The sequence below is a fragment of the Carcharhinus amblyrhynchos genome, chromosome 2 (genome assembly GCF_965287045.1).
Source record: "Carcharhinus amblyrhynchos chromosome 2, sCarAmb.v2.hapA, whole genome shotgun sequence".
NCBI lineage: Eukaryota > Metazoa > Chordata > Chondrichthyes > Carcharhiniformes > Carcharhinidae > Carcharhinus > Carcharhinus amblyrhynchos.
The window spans coordinates 37143385-37166675 of record NC_137325.1 but is presented as its reverse complement, the minus strand read 5'-3'; the positions used below and the strand labels follow the sequence as shown (position 1 = coordinate 37166675).

General features: G+C 41.6%; 1 protein-coding gene across 3 annotated transcripts in view; it reads right to left on the bottom strand.

Moving 5' to 3' along the window:
• ranbp9 (RAN binding protein 9) overlaps window positions 1–23291 on the bottom strand; it is an 85790-nt gene that overhangs the window by 56892 nt on the left and 5607 nt on the right. For all 3 annotated transcript variants that reach the window (XM_080204559.1, XM_080204549.1, XM_080204568.1), the window contains one exon: window positions 14787–14898. In XM_080204559.1, coding sequence (XP_080060685.1) covers window positions 14787–14898 — 112 coding nt within the window. The remainder of the gene's footprint in view (window positions 1–14786; window positions 14899–23291) is intronic.

Below are 23291 nucleotides of genomic sequence, written 5' to 3'. Positions count from 1 at the left end.
ACCAGTTAAAAAACAATGACCCTCTAACCTAAACCAAACCCTTTCCATCCATAAACCTATCCACGGATCTCTTAAACGCCCCCAAACTAGGCGCATTTACAACTGCAGCAGGCAGGGCATTCCAATCCCTCACCACCCTCTGGGTAAAGAACCTACCTCTGACATCCGTCCTATAACTACCACCCCTTAATTTAAAGCTATGCCCCCACGCGCTAGCTTTCTCCATCTGAGGAAAAAGGCTATCACTGTCCACCCTATCCAAACCTCTAATCATCTTATATGTTTCAATAAGGTCCCCTCGCAGCCGCCTTCTTTCTAACGAAAACAACCTCAAATCCCTCAGTCTCTCCTCATAGGACCTCCCCTCCATACCAGGCAACATCCTGGTAAACCTCCTCTGCACCCTCTCCAAAGCCTCCACATCCTTCCTATAATGTGGGGACCAGAACTGCACACAATACTCCAAGTGCGGACGCACCAGAGTTTTGTACAGTTGCAACATGACGCTGCAGCTCCTAAATTCAATCCCCCTCCCAATAAACGCCAAGACACCGTATGCCTTCTTAACAACCCTATCTACTTGATTCCCAATGAAAATGGCAGGGCATGATGACAGTACAGTTAAGAGGTTTGAAAAATTGTTCAGATGAGGATCAGAAGAATGCTAGGCTTTGAGAGAAATAAGTCTAGGAGGAAAGCTTAAGCAATTGAAATATAATTTTAAAATAGGTCAGTATTGAATTGGGAAAATTGTGCAAGTGCTATTAAACCCAGGGCAGAAGAACACAAATACAAAATCTGCAAGGTTAGAGATTAGAAAAACGTGTTTCCAATCTGAACAGTATAGTGGATGTACTGAACTGACTCCAAGAAGTAGTTGTTAATTTGGAATCAATGGATGCCTTTAAAACGGAAATGCAATTGCTACTTGTTAAGTAAAAGACTGGGAGTTAGCTATAGTAACAAAAGCTTTGAAAGTCCCTTTAACACAAGAAAGTAGCGGAGCAGAAGATGGACAAAAGAAGTGACAAAAAGGAGAGGTCACTGAGTGTGGGGTATTTCTCATTATCGTTGTAAACAAAACATACGGATCAGTTTGCAACTACTAAACCGGACCACTTAAGGGCCTGGCAGAACTTGCAGTCTTGAAGGTAGCTTTTAATTTTAATTCTTTAACTTTGTACTGACATTAAAAGCTACTGACCAAGTTACCATGTTAGCAAATGCTAGTTCAGCAAAACAAAGAAACTCTATAAATGAGTACTAACTTTAAAGTTCATAATACATCTCTACACTCTGATCTTCCAGCAAAGCTATGTTCATGGCTTTCAAGTTCTCTCCCAAATCAGTATGGCATGATTTATATCTTATTCTCTTCTTTCCATCCCTTCACATTTCATCACAGTGATTCTATCAACCTCAGTACAAAGTTGGCTAAGGAACAGAGAACAAAAAGAGTGGCGAATGTTTTTCGGATTGGAGCACCTGTACTTTTTAAAATGCCAATTCATTTCGTACAGGTCTATTGTCTCTACAGTTTCCCTCCACCACTTTCCCCACATCTGATGCAAGGTTGACCTGCTTATAGTGGCTGAAGATTTCCCCCTCCCTATTTTAATCAAGGGTGTTGTATTGGTGCTCCACAGGCATTGTTATTAGGACTACTGCTCATTTTGATACATATTAACGACTGGACTTGGGTGCGCAGGGCAGTATCATAAAGTCTAAAGAACAAAAGGTATGGGAGCATGTACACAAACTTTGAAGGTGGCAGAACAAGTTGAGAAGATTATTAAAAGATATGGGATCCTTGCTTGATTAAGATGCATGAAATACAAAAGCAAGAAAAATCCTAAAACTTTACAAAACACTGATTAGATCTCAACTGAAGCATTATGTTCCAAAACAGAGTGTACACAGAGGACAGCACTGTGGCACAGTGGTTAGCTCTGCTGCCTCACAGCGCCAGGGACTCAGATTCAATTCCAGTCTCGGGCACAGTGTGTGAAGTTTGTACTTTCTCCCCGTGTCTGCATGGGTTTCCTCTGGGTGCTCTGGTTTCTTCCCACAGTTCAAAGATGAGCAGGTTAGGTTGATTGGCCATGCTAAAATTGACCCTCATGTCAGGGGGATTAGTCAGGATACAGACTCGATGGGCTGAATGGCCTTCTTCTGTACTGTAGGGATTCTATGAATCTAAGTTGAAGGATGTTAAAGCCTTGGAGAGGGTATGGGAGAGATTTTCTAGAATGGTGTCAGGAAATAGGTACTTCAGACACACGGAGATATTGGTCAAGCTGTTTCCAAACAGCAGAGAAAATTAAGAAAGTGGCATTCAAAATCTCCAGTGTTGAAATCAGTAGTCTATCTTTATTAGGAATAAACATAGATGCTTTTGAAGAATCTTACTGAAAACAAAAATAAGTTGGTCAAAAATAGTAGCAGTTGAATTATAATTTTTTGCATTCAGACCAGAGTGGAACAACACGGTCATAATTGGCCAAATCTAAACTACACTGAGGAACATAAAAATGGGGGCTAATCTGTTTCTAATAGTAAGAGATGAAAATATCTGTACTCCTGAAATATTGCCCAAGAGAGTAGCAATCTGTTATAAAGTGGAGGATGATTTCCCCTCTGAGAACTAACACCAAAACTCCAAAGAGAATTAGCTCACCTTATAATCTGTAAAAAGCGTATGCAAGTGGTGCTACTTGCACTTCAGCAACTTCTAGCACTTAAATACAAAATAAATCCCTGACACTGACCCTAAAATCAACACGAAACAATTTATCTAACAGTGAACAAATTAACTCAACTATTAACAAACCGAATAAATCCCTTCTAATCATTGACTATGCCCCTATAAAACAAGATTCTAATGGTATGCTGTTCCAATAAATACTTATTAACAAAAAACAGAATTTAGTCACTCTCTAAATTACAACCAGGTTTTGTGTCTTCCAGAATATTCTGGGCCCTCTCTGTTGATTCTTTGGTCTGGAACTTCTTTCTTCTTTGGGACCTTTGCTTTCTAGATGGTGCTTTCTCTAAGACAGAGAATTGCTGGCTCTCAAAGCTTCATCTATGTCTTTGAGAACTGTTATCTCGGGTAGGTGGCAGTTGCTCTTTTTGTCCCACTCCCCCTTCTTTTCTACCTGTGATGACATATTTCCCACAATAGGATTGGTCCTAGTTGTCAAAACCATCAGATTTAAATTTAATAGGTTCTTGGTATCGAAGTGCCTGATTCACACTGATTGGCAAAATTCAAAAGCCTGTTGTCTTGGTAAAATTGTTGCTTGGCCGTTCACTACAAATGTTTCAGTTTGGGCACTCTATATGTACTTGATTTTTAAAAATTCTGAGCACAGAAAAAGCACCACCTTTTAAAGAGAACCACGTAATGCTTTCTCCCTAGCATTTTACAAACACCAATCTACAATCACATTACCCAACTTCACAACAATATAAAAAAGTAGCCCCTTGAACCTACTCTTTTATTCAATTAGATCATGGCTGATCTGTACCTCGACTTCTTTTCTTGCCTTTACTCCATACCCCTGGATACTGTACCTTATAAGACTCATCAATCTCAGTCATGAAATTTTCAACTGACCTGGGATCCACATTCTAGTATTTTGAGGGAGCAAGTTCCAGATTTGTAAGAAACCTTATATCCTTTGTATGAAAATATGCTTCCTGATTTCACTCCTAAATAGCCTAGTTTTAACTTTAAGATGATGTCTTCCAGTTCTATTTTTCCTATTAGAGGAACCCCACTGAATTTATCATTTTAAATTCTGCAATTAGAACACTGTTCAACTTTCTAAGCTCAAACTCAGAGTATGATCAACAGGGAAGGAAGAGGTTGCAAGATAAATATCTCAATTTTCCTACCGCTTTACTTCCCCACAACAGAAGTAGAGCCCATTATTGCTATCTAATTAACTACTGGCTGTGCCACTCATCTTTTTTTACTTACCACAACTTTCACACATTACTGTTCTGAGCTACAGGTTTAATCCCAATTTGTGCTGATTTAGCACAATGCAGTGGTTGATATAGCTCATTTGACTTTGGTGTCCTTGGCATGGAAAAGGCAAGTTAGTTTAATTTCTTGCTGTTGTTCATTACCTAGTGACTACTGATAGAAAAATGTACTTTGTTGTCCAGGTCAGCTGCAATGCCAGTATCCTCCAACCCAACAGGCTAAAGACATTCACCACTGGATTCTGCAGAGCTACACTGCCTTTAGTTTGACTTTGTTGGTAGTACTCTTACTGTGGTAGCAATAGGCTGTGTGTACAAGCCTTGCTTCAGATTTTAGCATTTAAAAAAGGCTACCAAAAAAACATAATACCTTAAGTGTAGAGAAATGTCCCAAGGCTTTTTACAGAGGCACAATCAGTAATGAATGGATGCTGAGCAATACAAGAATATATTATGAGGGACTTCCAATAGTGCAGTAAAAGTTAAGACATAAGACATAGAACATTACAGCACAGTACAGGCCCTTCAGCTCTCAATGTTGTGCCAAGCTATGTCCAATCCCAAGTTAAAGCTATCCTCTCCCTATCATTCTGGTGTGCCCCACGTACCTATCCAATAACTGCTTGACAGTTCCTAAAGTGTCCGACTCCACTAGCACAGCAGGCAGTGTATTCCACACCCCAACCACACTCTCTGAGTAAAGAATCTACCTCAGACATCCTTCCTATATCTCCCACCATGAACCTTATAGTTATGCCCCCTAGTAACAGCTACATCCACCCAAGGACATAGTCTCTGCACGTCCACTCTATCAATCCCTCTCATCATCATATAAACCTCTATGAAGTCACCTCTCATCCTCCTCCATTCCAAAGAGAAAAGCTCCAGCTCCCTCAACCTTTCCTCATAAGACCTACCCTCCAAACCAGGCAGCATCCTGGTAAATCTCCTCTGCACTCTCCAATGCTTCCACATCCTTCTTATATTGAGGTGACCATAACTGAACACAATATTCCAAATGTGGTCTCACCAATGTCCAGTACCCCACAGCTCTTAAACTCAAACCCTCTGTTAATAAACGCTAACATACTATAAGCCTTCTTCACGGCTCTATCCACTTGAGTGACAACCTTCAGAGATTTGTGGATATGAACCCCAAGATCTCTCTGTTCCTCCACAATCCTTAGAACCCTGCCGTTGACCCTGTAATCTGCATTCAAGTTTGTCCTACCAAATTGAATCACCTCACATTTATCAGGGTTAAACTCCATCAACCACTTTTCGGTCCAGTTCTGTACCCTATCAATGTCTCTTTGCAGCCTGCAAGAGCCCTCCACCTCATCCACTTATGGTGTCTCCAGCAAATTTACTAACCCATCCTTCAGTCCCCTCTTCCAAGAAATTGATAAAAGTCACAAATTGCAAAGGACCCAGCACTGACCCCTGTGATACACCGCTGGTAACTGGCCTCCAGTCTGAAAATTTTCCTTCCACCACCACCCTCTGTCTTCTACGATACAGCCAGTTACTTATCCAATCGGCCAAATTTCCTTCTATCCCACACATCCTTATCTTCTTCATGAGCCTACCATGGGGAACCTTATCAAACGCCTTACTAAAATCCATGTACATGACATCAACTGCTCTACCTTCGTCCACACACTTAGTTACCTCCTCAAAAGAATTCAATCAAATTTGTGAGGGAGGACTTACCCCTCACAAAACCGTGCTGACTGCATCTTTCCAAATGGTCATAAATCCTATTTCTCAGGACCCTTTCCATTAATTTACCGACCACTAAAGTAAGACTAACTGGCCTATAATTACCAGAGTCATTCCTAATTCTTTTCTTGAAGAGAGGAACAACATTTGCCACTCTCCAGTCCTCTGGCACTATCCCCATAGACAGTGAAGATCCAAAGATCAAAGCTAAAGGCTCCACAATCTCATCCCTTGCCTCCCAAAGTATCCTAGGATGTATCCCATCTGGCCCAGGGGACTTATCAACCCTCAGGTTTTTCAAAATTGCTAATACATCTTCCCCCAAAACATCTACCTCCTCCATTCTATCAGCCTGTAGCATGCACTCATCCTTAAAAACATGGCCCCTCTCCTTAGTGAGCACTGAAGAAAAGCATTCATTCGACACCTCGCCTATCTCTTCTGACTCCAAGCACAAGTTCCCACTACTATCCTTGACCAGCCTTAATCTCACCCTGGTCATTCTTTTATTTCTCACATAAGAGTAAAGAGCCTTGGGGTTTTCTTTTATGTGACCCACCAAGGACTTCTCATGCCCCCTCCTAAGCCCTTTCTTTAACTCATTCCTAGCTACTTTGTAACACTCAAGCGACCCAACTGAACCTTGTTTTTTTCATCCTTACATATGCTTTCTTTTTTCCTCTTAACAAGACGTTCAACCTCTTGTGAGCCATGGTTCCCTCACTCGGCCATTTCCTCTCTGCCTGCCAGGGACATAGCTATCAAGGACACACAGTATTTGTTTCTTGAAAAAGCTCCGCTTTTCGTTTGTGCCCATACCTGACAGTTTCTGCTCCCATCTTATGCTCCCTAATTCTTGCCTAATTGCATCATAATTTCCCTTCCCCCAGTTATAAACCTTGCCCTGTCTTGTGACCCTATCCTTCGCCATTGCAAGAATGAAGGACACCGAATTGTGGTCACTATCTCCAAAGTGCTCTCCCACAAACAAATCGTCATCCGGTTTGTCACTTAGTACCAAGTCCAACGTAGTCCCACCTCTTGTCGGCTTATCCACATAGTGTGTCAGGAAACTCTCCTCCACACGCTGTACAAAAAGTATCCCATCCAAACTATTCGACCTATAAAGGTTCCAATCAATATTTGGAAAGTTAAAGTCGCCCATGATAATTACCCTGTGATCTCCACACCTATCTATAATCTGCTTTGCCATTTCCTCCTCCGCATCTCTATTACTGTTTGGGGGCCTGTAGAAAACTCCTAACAACGTGACCGATCCTTTCCTATTTCTAACTTCAGCCCATATTACCTCAGTAGGCAGATCGCCCTCAAAATGCCTTTCAGCAGCCGTTAAATTATTCTTGATTAACAATGCTATTCCTCCACCTCTTTTACCGCCTTCCCTACTCTTACTGAAAGATCTATACCCCGGAACAACCATTCCTGTCCCTGTTCTAACCATGTCTCCATAACAGCCACAACATTATAGTCCCAAGTGCCAATCCATGCTCCAAGTTCACCTACCTTATTCCTGATACTCCTTGCATTGAAGTAGATACAGTTCAATCCACGATCCTGTCTGCCTGTACACTCCTGCGACCTTGGTACCTTCCTCAGTACCTCACGATCCTCAACACTAGCTTTTGGACTACATCTCATTTTCCCATCCCCCTGAAAAATTAGTTTAGACTCCCCGAAGAACAGATGCAAATTTCCCTCCCAGGATATTAGTGCCCCTCTGGTTCAGGTGCAACCCGTCCTGTTTGTACAGGTCCCACCTTCCCCAGAATGTGCTGCAATTATCCAAGTAAATGAAACCCTCTCTCCTACACCATCCCTGCAGCCACATGTTAATCTGCACTCTCTCCCGGTTCCTTAACTCATTAGCATGTGGCACCAGCAACAAACTGGAGATGACAACATGCTTTGTCCTAGCTTTCAGCTTCTAGCCTAGCTCCCTAAATTCCTGTTTTAAATCCCCATCCCTCTTTCTACCTACATCATTGGTACCAATGTGCACCACAACCTGCTACTGATCCCCTTCCCCCTTAAGGATCTTGAAAACCCGGTCCGAGACATAACAGACTCTTGCACCCAGGAGGCAACATACCATCTGTGTAAGTCTCTTTTGCTGCCGCAGAACCTCCTATCTGCCTCTCTAACCATCATGTCCCCAATTACTATTGCTCTCCTGCTCTCCTCCCTTCCCTTGAGACACAGGGATGGACTCAGTGCTCGAAATCCGGTCACTCTGGCTTACCACTGGTAGGCCATCCCCCTCAACAGTATCCAACACAGAATACTTGTTGCTGAGGGGAACAACCACAGGGGATCCCCGCAGTGGCTGCTTCTTCCTAGCCCCTCTCACTATCATAGAACATAGAACACTACAGCACAAACAGGTCTTTCAGCCCACAAGTTGCACCGATCACATCCCTACGTACTAGGCCTATTTATAACCCTCAATCCCATTAAATCCCACGTACTCATCCAGAAGTCTCTTAAAAGACCCCAACAAGTTTGCCTCCACCACCACCGACGGCAGCCGATTCCACTCGCCCACCACCCTCTGAGTGAAAAACTTACCCCTGACATCTCCTCTGTACCTACTTCCCAGCACTTTAAACCGGTGTCCTCTCGTAGCAACCATTTCAGCCCTGGGAAATTGCCTCTGAGAATCCACCCGATCTATACCTCTCAACATCTTATAAACCTCTATCAGGTCGCCTCTCATCCTTCGTCTCTCCAGGGAGAAAAGACCAATCTCCCTCAACCCATCCTCATAAGGCATGCCACCCAATCAAGGCAACATCCTTGTAAATCTCCTCTATGTCACCCATCTATTTTCATTTTTCAGAGTCTCCAAACCCTGAAGCTTTTATCTATGATTATCTCTGCCTCCCAAATGATCCGAAGTTCATCCAGCTCCAGCTCCCTAACACGGTAAAGCAGGGACTTAGAGTGTAAAGATGAGAGCTTGATTTCCACCCTGTGATGAAAGGGGCGCTTAAAAGAAAAACCTACACTATGACCCCAACCTGCCTTTGTGCAGTTATCACGTGTCCAAGGATAATTAATTAACATTTCAATTAGCGTTCAATAGTCCACCTGGGAACCAATTAAAACTTTCAGGTGCTGCATCAGTTTCACAGGGATCATAGGAACATATGACTTAGGTTGAAAGTTCTGGAAGATGGAGGGTGTGGGGTGGCTGCAAGGGCAGCAGTCGAAACTGGCACAGCAAGCGAGCTCAGTCTGCTGCTCGATAGGGAGAAGCTCCATCGAACTGATACTCAACAGCCACTACTTCAGAGAAGTAGAAAAGAAGAGCCCAGCTTCCACCATGATAAATTTCTAGGAGAGTACTATTACTTCTTAGCAACAGTACTGTGGGCACCTCAGTCCAGAGCCTGTGGGGCTCCTGATGCCCCTCACCCATCAGTGGAGATCCTGGGTGGATGAGGGAATGGAAAGATCACACCCTTACATACAGATGAGAACATAAGGATGCCTCCATCTATGACAGTATCAATAGAAGTGACCACCACACATCCTTTGTGGAGGCGAAGTCCCATTTTCACGTTGAGGATACCCTCCATTGTGCTCTGTGGTATTACCACCTTGTTAAATGGAATAAACTTTGTACAGATCTAGTAAATCAAAACTGGGCATCATAGTATACAACTCCCAATCTGTAACCTCACGTCCCAACATATCTCCCACTGTACCATTACTATCAAACTGGGGATCAACCCTGGATCAATAAAGAATGCAGGAGGGCATGCCAGCACCAGGCATACCTAAAAATGAGGTGACAACCTAGTGAAGCTACCAAACAGGATTACTTGTGTGTCAAACAGCGACAACAGCATGTGACAGACAGAGCAATGAGTTCCTACAACAAACGGTGGTGAACAATTAAACAACTAACAGATGGCAGCAGCTACACAAATATCCCTATTCTCAACAATGGGGGAGCCCAGCACAGAAGATAAGGCTGAAGCATTTGCAATAATCTTCAGCCTGAAATGCTAAGTGGATGATCCATCTCAGTCTCTTTTTGAGATCCCCAACATCAGAGATGCTAATCTTTACCCAATTAAATTTGATCCATGCGAGTTTAAGAAATGGCTGAAGGCTCTGCATACTACAAAGGTTATAGGCCCTGACAACATTTCAGCAATCGTATTGAAGACATGCTCCACAACTAGTGATGCACACAGCCAAGCTATTCCAGTACAGCTACAACACTGGCATCCACCCAGCAATGTGCAAAACTGTCCAGGTGTGTCCTGCCCACAGAAAGCAGGAGAAATCCAATCTGGCCAATTATCACCCCATCTATTAACTCTAGATCATCAACAAAGTGATGGAAGAAGCCATCAACAGTATTAACAAGTAGCAGTTAGACTGCTCATTGATGCTAAGTTTGGGTTCTGCCAGAACCACACAGCTCCTGGCCTCCGCACAGTATTTGTCCAAAAAGTGACAAAAGAATCCACAGGCAAGGAAAGGGTATCAGCAAGACAGTGGAAAGTATTTCACCACACTCCTGACTTGTGGCTTGTAGATGGCGGACAGGCTTTGGAGAGTCAGGAGGTGAACGTGGCAAAGAGTCCAAGCAAAACTGGAGTCAATGGGAATCGGGGGAAAATTCTCCACTGATTGAAGTCATACATAGAACAAAAAAAATGTTGAGGTTGGTCAATTATCACAATCCGAACATGCAGGCGTTCTTACGGACAGTGTATTAGGTTGAATCATCTTCAGCTGCATCAACAATGACCTTTCTTCCATCATAAAGTCAGAAACGGCAATATTTATACAATGTTCAGCACCATTTGCAATTTACTCATTCGTGGTACATGAGCATCGCTGGCTAGGCCAGTATTTATTGCCCATCCCTAGTTGCTTGAAGGCAGTAGTGTTGTGGCTCTGGAGTCACATGTAGACCAATCCACGTAAAATGGCAGCTTTCCTTCCCTAAAGAGAGTTAGTGAGCCAGATGGGTTTTTCCAACAATGGTTACAGCCATCAGTAGATTCTTAATTTCAGATACTTTTTATTGAATTCAAATTCCACCATCTGCTGTGGCGGGATTTGAACACAGGTCCCTAGAACATTAGGTGAGTTTCTGGATTAATAGTATAGCGATAATACCACTAGGCCATCGCCTCCCCTTATAGCTCCTCAAATACTGAAGCAGTCAATCCCCATATGCAGCAAGACTTGGATAACATTGATAAGTGGCAATTAACATCTGCAGCACACAAGTGCCAGGCTTCTCCAGAAAGAGAGAATCCAAACATCTCCCCATAATATTCAATAGCATTTTTATTGCTGAATCTCCCACTATCAACAGCTCTTACTCTGAGATTATGTACTTTGGTCTTAGACTCTGCCACAAGGGGAAACAACCTATCAGTATTTACCTGGTCAATCTCCCTGAGAATCCTATATGTCTCAATCAGGACGCCTCTCATTCTTCTAAATTTCAATGAATAACAGGCCAACCTACACAACCTCACCTCAAAAAGAATAATCCCCCATACTTGGGATCAAAGTGAACCTTCTCAGTATATGTCAGTATATCTTTCCATAGATAATGCGACTAAAACTGTTCACAGTATCTCAGATGTGGTTTAACTGGTGCTTGTATAGTTTTAGCAAGACTTCCCTATTTTATATTCCATTCGCTTTGAAATAAAGGCCAACATTCCACTTGGCTTTTCTATTACCTGAACTTGCATGCTAGGTTTTTGTGATTTATGCAGAAGGACTTCTAAATCTCTTTGCAACCTTGCTCCATTTAAGTAATAGTCAGCTCCTTTATTCTTCCTACCAAAGTGTATAAAATCATGTTTTTCTACATAAAGGTCCGTCTGCCAAATTTTTGCCCACTCATTTAACCTGTCTATATCTCTCTGTATCTTTGGGCCCAATTTTTCCATCACGTTGCGCCCATTTCAGGCATGAAAGCTTGGTGAAGTTGGGCGTGAGGCAAGTAGAGCGATCCACACCCACCTCCACGCCAGTTCCCCATTTACCAAGGCCCGAAAACGGCCATGATCAGGACCAACAGTCACTTTAATGCATTTAATGAGGTGCACGCCTAACTTTACTGGCACTTCCCTGTTTACCACCGCATTTGCCTACCCACAATAAGCGATATGGTGGGGGGGGGGGGGGGGGGCGGAATCGGCTGCCATTCTGCCTGTGATCAATGGGGGTGGGGTACGCTGCCACCCTGCCTGATATCAGTGGGGGAGGGAAGGTCCGTTGCCACTCTGGGGAGGGGTGGAGAGAAGGGGAGCCCGCTGCCTCTCTGCCTGTGATCAGTAGAGGGAAAAGAGACAGAGGTCCACTGACACTGTGCCAGAGATCATGGGGGGGGGGGGGGAGTCTTCTTATTGTATTTACCCCGGTCCAACGCCGGCACCTCCACATCATGACTTCTATAGGATAGTCAATGCTCTAAAATACTAATATAATTGACTAGTCTTTTGTGTGGGACCTCATCAACACTTTTTGGACGTCCAAGTATATTTATTGGTTCCCTGAGACTTCTCGATATCACCTCAAAAGAATTCTAATAAATTTGTCAGGCATGATTTCCCCATCTATAAGCCATGCTGACTCTGCTTGATTATGTATTTCTGCTACTACATCCTTTATATCGGACTCTTAACATTTTCCCAATGTCAGATGTTAAGCTAACTGGCCTTTGGTTAACTCTCCTTATTTGAATAATAATGTAATTTTGTTACATAGGCAGCTTTCCAATCCTCTGGGGCTTTTCCAGAATTTATGGATATTTGTAAGATTACCACCAGTGCATTCAGTGTCTCTGCGGTGACTTCCTTTGATAGTCTGGGATGCAACCCATCAGGTACGGAACTTATCAGCCTTTCGCCCCATTTGTTCCCCCAGTACTTTTTTCTCTAGTGATAGTTTTGGTATTTATTTCCTTCCCCTGCTTTTGTCTCTTGATTATTAAGTAATTTTGGAATGTTATTAGCATCTGCTGCCATGAAGGCTGATGCAAAGTAACTATTTAACTCGTCATCCCCTAGTTCCTCATTATTATTTCCCCAGTCTCATTCTCTTAAAGGGCTTATGTTCACCTTGGCCTTTCTCTTCCTTTTTATATATTTAAATAAGCTCTTACTGTCCATTTGTGTATTACTTGCTGGTTTATCTTAATAGTTTATCTACTCCTTTTTTATTGCTCATCTTTTGTTGGTTTTTAAAACATTCCCAATCTCTGGCTTATCACTAATCTTTCCGTTTAACACTATTCTTAACTTCCTTGGTTAAGTATAGTTGATTTATTCCTTTCCTGGAATCCTTCTTCCTCACTTCTTTTTGCGAGTCAGGAATTATTTTCACAAACGTATTCCATTGCTGATCAACCATCTTTAATGCTGAATTTCTTTCCGAGTCCGCTCTAGTCAACTCTGTCCTCATTCCTTTGTAATTACCCAGCTTAAGCTCAGCAGAGTTGCTTTTGACTCAAGTTTCTCACTCTCAAACTAAATGCTAAATTCTAACAAGTTACAGTCACAGTTTAGTTAAATAGTTAATCAATTAATTTAACACAAAACCATGTTGACTCTGCCACTTCACATTATGATTTTCTAAGTACCCTGTTATAACCCCATTGATAATAATAGCGATTTCCTTATGACAAATGTTAAGCTAATCGGTCTGGAGTTTACTTATCAGTAAAATGGTGAACCTTCAGCTCACACCTTCAGGGTGAGAGGCTCTCTCAGTAGAAGTTGTGGGTCAGGAGGAACAGGCGTGTACCATCACCAAGCACTTCAATAAAGCCTCAAATTTTTCCAGCTCTGCTCTCTTCTCCACCACCCTGCCGCCCCCCCCGCCCACCCCACTCCAAATCATACATCTCTCAACCCAGATTGGCTGAAACATTCTCACTTGTGTTCCCTATCAATGGTTGGCCTAGTTGTCCACGTGGCCAGTTATAGGCAGGAGACAAACCTTCAAAACACCAATGAGGCCCTTTACAGCCTCAGCTCTGTTGGATTCTTGAAGTGTTTCCAATTTCACCTGCCCCTTTCCAGTTCATGCTAGTATCTGGACCTAGGTGTTTGAAGGCTTGGTGGGCAATGCAAGGCTTTAAGAAGATTGTATCTGGTAGAGAAAAGAAACTGGAACGATCTTTGCTTTTCTGGCCAATAATGAAGTAATAGGCAGTTTTAGTAGAAAGGAGGGAGGCCTGAATGTGTTTGGTGTAAACCAGATAAACTAGCTTGTCACCAAATATACTCAAGTCAGCACCTAGCGGGCTGGGGTGGGGGAAAATTGGGATCACAAAGGTAAAAGATTGGAATAGAAAAGTGCAAAGGTTTCGCTGGGGGCAAAGGCATCAAGAATAGATGAGAAAGTAATTCAGAGATTGACAATCATTGGGACTAAAGGCCAAAGGATAGGCAATTGAAAGCATAGAAGGGGGGAATCTAAGAAAGTCTCAACAAAGGGCAAAAAAACACCCCAGCCTTTTCAGGAATACACTTCATGAATACCTCAATAATGCACTGATCAGATTTACCATTTGTTGGGATGAGATGTTAAATCCAGGATGCACCTAGTTAATGGATTTTAAAGATCACACGGCACTTCTCAGAAAGGTACAAGGAGCACTCCATTTGTGTTTACCTAACATTCCCTTTTTATCATCAAAAACATGTGTCAGCCTTTTTATTCATTGTTTGTAGGATCTCATTGTGCATACATGGCTGGTACATCTACTTACATAACAAGTGATTGACCTGGAGAATTAATACCATAGATGTCAATAGGAGGCACCAGGGTGCTATAAAATGCAAGTTCTGCTGTGAACTGGCAGCTACTGGTTTCTTGCCAAAGATTAATTGACTGACAAGCTTTCATGCATCAGGAACATGTACTCATCTGTCCCCAAAAAAAACAATCTTAGCATTTATCCTACGGGATCACTGCATTTTTAAAAACAGCTCAAATAAACATTACACGCCAAATTTCTGTAATACAAAATAAACAAAGCGCAGAAATTCATTCAATCTTACCCATCTCGTCCTTTACTGACGATCTTCACCTCGAAGTAGTAAATCCCACAAGCAGCAGGTATAGGATACATTGCACGGACTGAAGCTGCATCTTTTGGTGTTTTACCGTGACCTGAAGGTACAAAATTTAGGGGAAAATTGAACTGGTAACAGATCATTAAAATACTATTAGTGTAAAAAATGTTCTAGGGTTCATTGACATCAAGTTAACTAATGGAAATCTAGGTGGCACATGCTTCAAGGGGAATAACATGTTATAAGTATTTGTCCTTTATTTAATGCTTCATTTCTCTCACCCAAATTACTGAAAAATAAACTCAAAATGAAACCCAAAAAAAGACACTTACAAAAACAACTTATCCAATTTTGAAGTTAGAAATCAGCAGTTAAAACCAGGGCTACTGTAGGATTTTCCACATGGAGAAAATTAAACAATAAATAAATGTGCTGGAGTGAAGTGGTATAAGCTAGGGACTTTACCAGACAACAGAAGTTTACTACACATCAATTATAATCAGTGATTTATAATTTCAATTACAGTTTTTTAAAAAAAAATCAGATGTTATCTTGGCAGGACATAAGTGTAAACTGCAGATTTATTATTGCTATTCAAATATTTAAACAAAGCTTAAAAAAAATGCTCATTACTGACAGGAATAAAATCACTATTCCAAATCAAAGCCACTTTCTTTGTTGAGCTATAATAAAGCACATAAAGGACGGTCACACGGACTGAAGATCCTACATGTGAAATTACGATCAACTCCAAGTGAGGAAAAGATTGACTTAAATGCAGAATGAAATTTTAAAAACATACATTAAAAGATCACCTCCAGTTAAGGCTGCAGATACTATTGCTTAGCATTTTTAGTTAGTTAGTTTAAAAACCTAAACATTCAGAATTTATAAACAAATGATTAGGTTTGTACCATTGAGTCACTATACAGATCAATCATTATACACCTGTGTAAGTCCTTTCAAATATGTCAGTGCCTAATGAACAAGACCTCTGCTGGTGCAGATTCGATGGGCTGAAGGCATTTCCTGTGCTGTATGACTCATGATCTATGATAGAAGATTTTATTTATTTAAAAATATGTTAAAAGTTAAAATTGAAAAAAATTTCAATTTGGATGATTAACTATGTTCTCTGACTATTTTTATTTATTGCCAGTGAAAGTCGTAGACAGTAAATCTTTTAGAGACATATGAGAGCAATATTATGAATCAATCAAGATAACATCAATAATGTACTCTAACTAGCTGAAGAACATCATATTTTGTGTAGTAGAGAATTCTCAGTGGCAGCAAATGCTTCTTAATATCAGGCACATAATAGTATAATTCTGTATGACAAATAATTTTGTCATATTGGTATATTCAGGGCAATCACATTTTGGAATTGGAAGGTTGCATAATATTGCAGTACAATACTAAAAGATCATCGCATCTTGGAATTGCCATGAAACCTACATAAAAAGTTTTGAAGAACAGAGAGTTGTTCTAGGTACTCAGGTCCATGTCCCTCCCTTAAGCATAAAAAAATCATTTGGGCATTTAATGAATTGCAGATACTGTGATCTTGCTGTGCATAAATAAGTTGATGCATTTGCTGACATTTTAAACCAACTTGTGATGCTGTCAAGAAGATATATGAAAGCAAATTTAAAAAAATACTGCGGATGCTGCTAACCTGAAATAAGACCAGAAAATGCTAGAAAAACTCGGCAGGTATGGCAACATCTGTGGAGAGAGAAACGGAGTTACTGTCATGTCCGTACCACTATGAACTTAACTCTGCTTCTCTCTCCACAGATAGTGCCTTACCTGCTGAGATTTGCCATCATTTTTATTATAAAGGCAAGTTGCTGTTTTGGACACCATGGAGCAATATAGAAATGCTATTATTATAAAATTGCTACTTCTTTCTTTCTTTTGTGTTGCAGGCTGTCTTCAGTTTCCAGAATGCTTATTGTATTTACTCTTAGTTACATTTTATTCTCCACGCAACATAGGGAGAAAGACATTGGGCTGGATTTTATAGCCTTGCTCCAGCAAGACCGGAAATTCCTGCCCAAGGTCAATGGAGATTTACATTGTTAGACCCTTGCCCGCTCCGATTCCGTGGCAGGCGAGGTGGTGAAGTTCTGGCGATCGCTTACAATTAGTTTTAAATCTGTCATAACTGTCACAAATTGCAGAGTATGCTTCATTTCTTGGATGAAAAATTGCAAATATGTACGTGAAAGAACAATTTGGGTTTACTATGTACCCTATGTACTCTTCAGGACATCTCAAACTGCTTCGCAGCCAATGAAGTACTTTTGGAGAACAATCATCATTAGGTAGAAGATTTTATTTATTTAAAAATATGGACCAAAGTTAAAATTGAAAAGATTTTCAATTTGGATGATTAACTATGTACTCTGACTATTTTTATTTATTACCAGTGAAAGTCATAGACAGTAAATCCTTGAGACATATGAGAGCAATATTGTGGATCAATTATCAAGATAACATCAATAATATGCTCTAACTAGCATTAACTACAACAATCCAACTTGCATACAGCAAGAAACCACAAACATTAAATAACCAGCCAATCTGTTTTGTGGTGATAGTTGATGAAAAATATTAACTGGATACTGATGTCAATGGCAGACACTCTCACCTGATCTCTAGAGCAAGCTTTTATGTCCACATTTGCACCTAGGCCATAATGATATCTGAAGCTGAAAAGTTCTGGCGGAACCCAACGGAATACTGGCAAGCAGATAATTGGGGTGTTGGTACTTCTTAATACTGTTAATTATTCTTTCCATGACTTTGTTGACGATTGACTGAATTCTCATAGGGCAGTAATTGACCAGATTGGATTGCTCCTGCTTTTGTGGACAGGATTATTGTCAGGTAGATGCCGGTGTTGTAGCTGTACAAGGCAGCTTGGTTGGAGATGCAGCTAATTCTGGAGGACAGGTCTTCAGCAGATTGCTCGGATGCTGTGGCATTTAACATATCCCATACTCAGCTATTTGACATTCCATTTATGCCAACTTAAACATATGGTTTAACACATCACCCAATTTCTATTTATATGTTGCAATCTCCAAGAGTGCTGCAGGTTAGCTGCAAAGCCATCAACACTAATCTTGAAATGCAAGTCCACAAAAAACAATACTGCAGATAAAAAGACCATTCAGCCCATTTAATCAATAGCAGTGGTCTATGCACCACTTGAATCTCCTCCCAACTTTTCTTATTAAAATTCTCCTTAATGATAAATTCTCTTATCCCTCCAATGCTTGCCTAGTTTTACCTTAAATGGACCAATACAATTCACTTGAATCACTCTATGGTTGCAAGTTTTACATTTGTATCATTCTATGGATAAAGAAGTTTCTCCTGAATTCTTTATTGGATGTCTGGTGACTGTCAGATAGTGGTAGCCTCTAGTTATGCTCTAACTCACAAGAGAAAGCACTCTCTCTAGACAGGTTGTCCAGTCCCCTATGGTGTGTTTTCCAGCAGTGGAGGCAGCTCGTCATTACCCACTGGCAGGATCTGCTGGTCCCACCAATGCCTATGGCATTTTCTGTGATTTGCAAACCCTGTTGCTGTGGAACCTGTCACAGGAATCACCATCGGTGGGACAAGAAGAGCCTGCTGGCAAGAAGGTCCAGAAAATTCAGTCCTCTGTATCCACTCGATCAAAATTGTTCTTAATTTTAAAAACTTCTATTAGGTCTCCCCTCAGCCTTTTTTTTTAGGCAAAACAAATCATGTCTGTCAATCCTCCCCTCATATGTGTATCCACATATTTCTGGATAATCCTTTTCTCGAACTATTCCAGTGTCTCTATATCATTTTTATAACATGGCAACCAGATCTCCATGCAGTACTCACCTAACCAAGATTCAGTACAAGTTTAGCAAAATCTCCCTACTTTTCAAGGGTATCCCATAACAAATAAAGTCCAGTGCTTGGTTTGTTTTCACTGTCCTACTAACCTGTGACAACTTTTAGTGATTGATATATTTGTACTCTTTGTAACCTTTATTTCTCCATCCCACCTGAAGTTGCTCCTTCCAAGTGACCTCACTATTCTTCTTACCAAATGTACCACATTTGTGCATCAAACTTCATTTGCCAATCTTTTGTCCATTCTGTGCACAGGATTTTCCAAGTGAGCTTGCCCCAAAGCTGGAAAATCCCACCCAAGATCAATGGGCCTTACCATGGTCCACACCCAGCCACTATGATTCCCATGGCAGATGGGACAAAAAAACTCCCCCCTTTTGGTGGGTTCACTCCAACTATGAAGAGGAGTGAATCTTGCTATGGAAGCTTCATAATCTACTGAATTGTGCAAACATTCATAAGAACATAAGAAATAGGAGCAGGAGTAGGCCATCTAAGAGGGGACCTTATTGAAACATATAAGATGATTAGAGGTTTAGACAGGGTGGATAGTGATAGCCTTTTTCCTAGGATGGAGAAAGCTAGCACGAGGGGGCATGGCTTTAAATTAAGGGGGGGTAGTTATAGGACTGATGTCAGGGGTAGGTTCTTTACCCAGAGGGTGGTGAGGGACTGGAATGCCCTGCCAGCTGCAGTTGTAAATGTGCCTAGTTTGGGGGCATTTAAGAGATCTGTGGATAGGTTTATGGACGAAATGGGATTGGTTTAGATTAGTGGGTTAGTGTTGTTTTTTTTTTGAAAGCTGGTCGGCGCAACATCGTGGGCCGAAGGGCCTGTTCTGCGCTGTAATGTTCTATGTTCTATCTAGCCCTTCGAGCCTGCCCCGCCATTCAATAAGATCATGGCTGATCTGTCATGGCTCAGTTCCACATTCCTGCCCTCTCCCCATAACCCTTAATCCCCTCGCTTATCAAAAACCCATCAACCCGCGTCTTAAAAATATTTAGCGAGGTAGCCTCCACCACTTCAACGGGCAGAGAATTCCAGAGATTCACCACCCTTATTCTTACTTGGAACTTCAAAATGTTCAGCAAATGTGCATTTATACTTTTCTAGTTCAATTTATTATCCGCAAAGTAAGTAATTCAAGATTTGTAAAAGGAAGGGAAATAACCAAATAAGATTCTCAGCGCAGTGAATTTTTTTTTTACAGCTTCACAAGGCTTTTCACTCATGAAGGAAAGGTTTAAAACATTGCAAATGTTACACCATAGATTTAAAAAGTGCATAAGGATGAGCCCAGCAACTACAGGTCACTTAAGCCTTGGCTTTTAGAAATCCTAACAGGACAAAATTACTAATCAATTTAACAATTGCAGAAATTGTGCTCAATAAAAAGAATGTTCAGGAGGTACACATAGACTTCCAAAAGGTGTTTAATAAAGTGTCATATAACAGTGTTTACAAAGCGCTTGCAAAACAGTATCAGCAAAGCTGGAGTCTATCAAATAAAAGGGACAGTGTTAGCTAGGATACAAATTTGGCTCAGTAACGGCAAACAAAGTAGTAGTGAACTACATTGTTTGGAGGAAAGCAAGGCATAATGTGCTCTAAGGTCATGAACTGTGAAGGTGATAAACTTCAAGAGAATAGAGAGAGACTGGTGGAATGGGTAGACATGTAGCAGGTGAAATTCAATGAAGTCTGAAGTGATATATCTAGATAGGAAGAACAAGAAAAGGCAAACTATAATGAGAAATACAATTCAAAGGTGATGCAGAAGCAGAGATCTAGAGAAGTTGTGCACAAATCACAAAGGTGGCAGTTCAGGCTGAAAAATCGATTGAAACATTGCAATTGTTACACCCTGGATTAAAAATGTGCACAAGCATAAGCCCAGCAACTACAGGTCAGTTAAACCTTGGCTTTGAGAAATGATAACTAGGACAAAATTACTAGTTGCTTGAACAAATGCAGAAATTGTGTTGAGTTAACAGGGTGTTGAGGAGGTACACATGAACTTCCAAAAGGTACAATGAATTGTGGACTTATTATTAGAAGCAGAGAATATATATCAAGCGTTTGCTGAACTTTAATAAAATTCTAGTCCAGCCTCAACTGGAGTAACGTCTCACTCCAGACATCACATTTCAGAAAGGATGTGAAGGTATTGGAGAAGAAGCAGAAAAGATTTAAGAATGGTTCTAGAGATGAGACACTCCAGTTACACAGACAGATTGACAAAGCTGAGACTGTTCTCCTTACAGCAGGTTAGAACACATTAGGTGTTCAAAATCATGAGGGACCTGGGCAGAGAGAAACTATTCCCATTGGTGGAAGGGAAGAACATAGAACATAGAACATTACAGCGCGGAACAGGCCCTTCGGCCCACAATGTTGCGCCGACCAGTCTTATTTTTAAAAAAAAAACATTGACCCACTAATCTAAACCAATCCCTTTTCGTCCATAAACCTATCCACCAATCTCTTAAACGCCTCCAAACTAGGCGCATTTACAACTGCAGCAGGCAGGGCATTCCAGTCCCTCACCACCCTCTGGGTAAAGAACCTGCCCCTGACATCCGTCCTATAACTAGAGGACATCAATTTTAAGTGAGTAGCATACGTTAGACAGTAGGCCGTATGGCAGGAAATAAGTCAGGTTTAAGGCCTGAATATCTTACTTTCCTCCAGCAATACACGATTGGAAAATTCAACTGCTATAGTGCCATAAATTTAACGATGCAAAATTTGTATCCTTCCAAGTTCAGAAATAGAATCACTCAGAGAAATGTTATAGATGATCTGGAGGAGGGAACCGAGTGTATGGTGTCGAAATTTGCTGATGACACCAAGATTGGTGGAACGGCAAATTGCGCAGAGGGTGTGGAGAGTCTGCAGAAGGATCTAGATAGGCTGGGCGAATGGGCCAGGAACTGGCAAATGGAATTTAATGTTGGCAAGTGCGAGGTGGTCCACTTTGGTAGGAATAATGGTAGGAAGGACTATTACTTACGTGGCGAAAAACTGCAGCAGGCGACGGTGCAGAGGGACCTCGGGGTCCTTGTGCATGAGTCGCAAAAACCCAGCCTGCAGGTGCCGCAGGTGGTCAGGAAGGTGAATGGGATGCTGGCCTTCATAGCGAGGGGGATTGAATATAAAAGTAGGGAGGTCTTGCTGCAGCTGTATAGGGCACTGGTGAGGCCGCAGCTAGAGTACTGTGTGCAGTTTTGGTCGCCGCACTTACGCAAGGATATTTTGGCCTTGGAGGGAGTGCAGAGGAGGTTTACTAGGCTGATACCGGGGGTTGAGGGGGTTGAGCTATGAGGAGAGGCTGAATAAACTAGGCTTGTACTCGTTAGAGTTTAGAAGAATGAGGGGAGATCTCATTGAGACATACAAGATGAATGGGATGGATAGGATAGAGGTGGAGAGACTCTTCCTGCTCAGAAAGGACAGTAGGACTAGGGGGCACAGCCTCAAGATAAAGGGGGAGCGGTTTAGAACAGAGTTGAGGAGGAACTTCTTCACTCAAAGGGTGGTGAATCTCTGGAATTCTCTGCCCGTTGAAGTGGTAGAGGCTGCCTCGCTAAATATTTTTAAGACGCGGGTTGATGGGTTTTTGATAAGCGAGGGGATTAAGGGTTATGGGGAGAGGGTGGAAATGTGGAACTGAGCCACGACAGATCAGCCATGATCTTATTGAATGGCGGGGCAGGCTTGAAGGGTTAGATGGCCTACTCCTGCTCCTATTTCTTATGTTCTTATTACCAATGTGTGTTTCTACGGGAGCACAATGTCAAAGCTGCATTTTTTTTTAAATTCACTCATGGAAGTCAATGGCTGGGCCAGCATTTATTGCCTATCCCTGAGGGCATTTAAGAGTCAATCACATTGCAGTGGATCTGGAATCACATATAGGTCAGACCAAGTAAGGATGACCAAGTATGAGTGATCAGGTTTTACACTTGTGGAACATAATGTCACCCAAGTCTTCAATGATCAACATTCGGCCACTAACAGGAGTGCATTTATCTCTAAATTATGAGCAAAAAATACCATCACACACAATCATGGGCCCTAAAACCTAAAGCAAAAGCTAATTTCGGCAGCAATCTAAAAGGTCCTACCTCTCATTCCCAAATGGCTGATTTGAAATTATATCAAAACGTAACATACCACTTTTAGTTGGAAAATTAGGACAAGTTTAGAAAGGGACACTTGCATAGTCCACTGAGGGAGAGGAGCCCAAAACAATTTCACAATGAAAAGGGACAGCGAGAGATTCTGGGCCTACAGGATTTGCAGAGGTGAGGGGTAAAGAGCCTTGGATCACCTAGATAACAAAAGCAGTGGACGTACCAGAATTGGAATCAGAAACATCTTTAGAAGTAGACTTAGCACATAACCACGCCTAGTACAGATTCTAGCACCCCATGGTTTTACCTCTTGAATTTCACCCCTTGCCACATTCCCATTCTTTGTGACTCTGCAAGCTAAAGACATTTCCAGAGTGGGGGAAAATTCATGGTTGCTAAGTGGAGAATTAGCAATTGATACGGAAACAGGCTATGATGCCAAGAACCA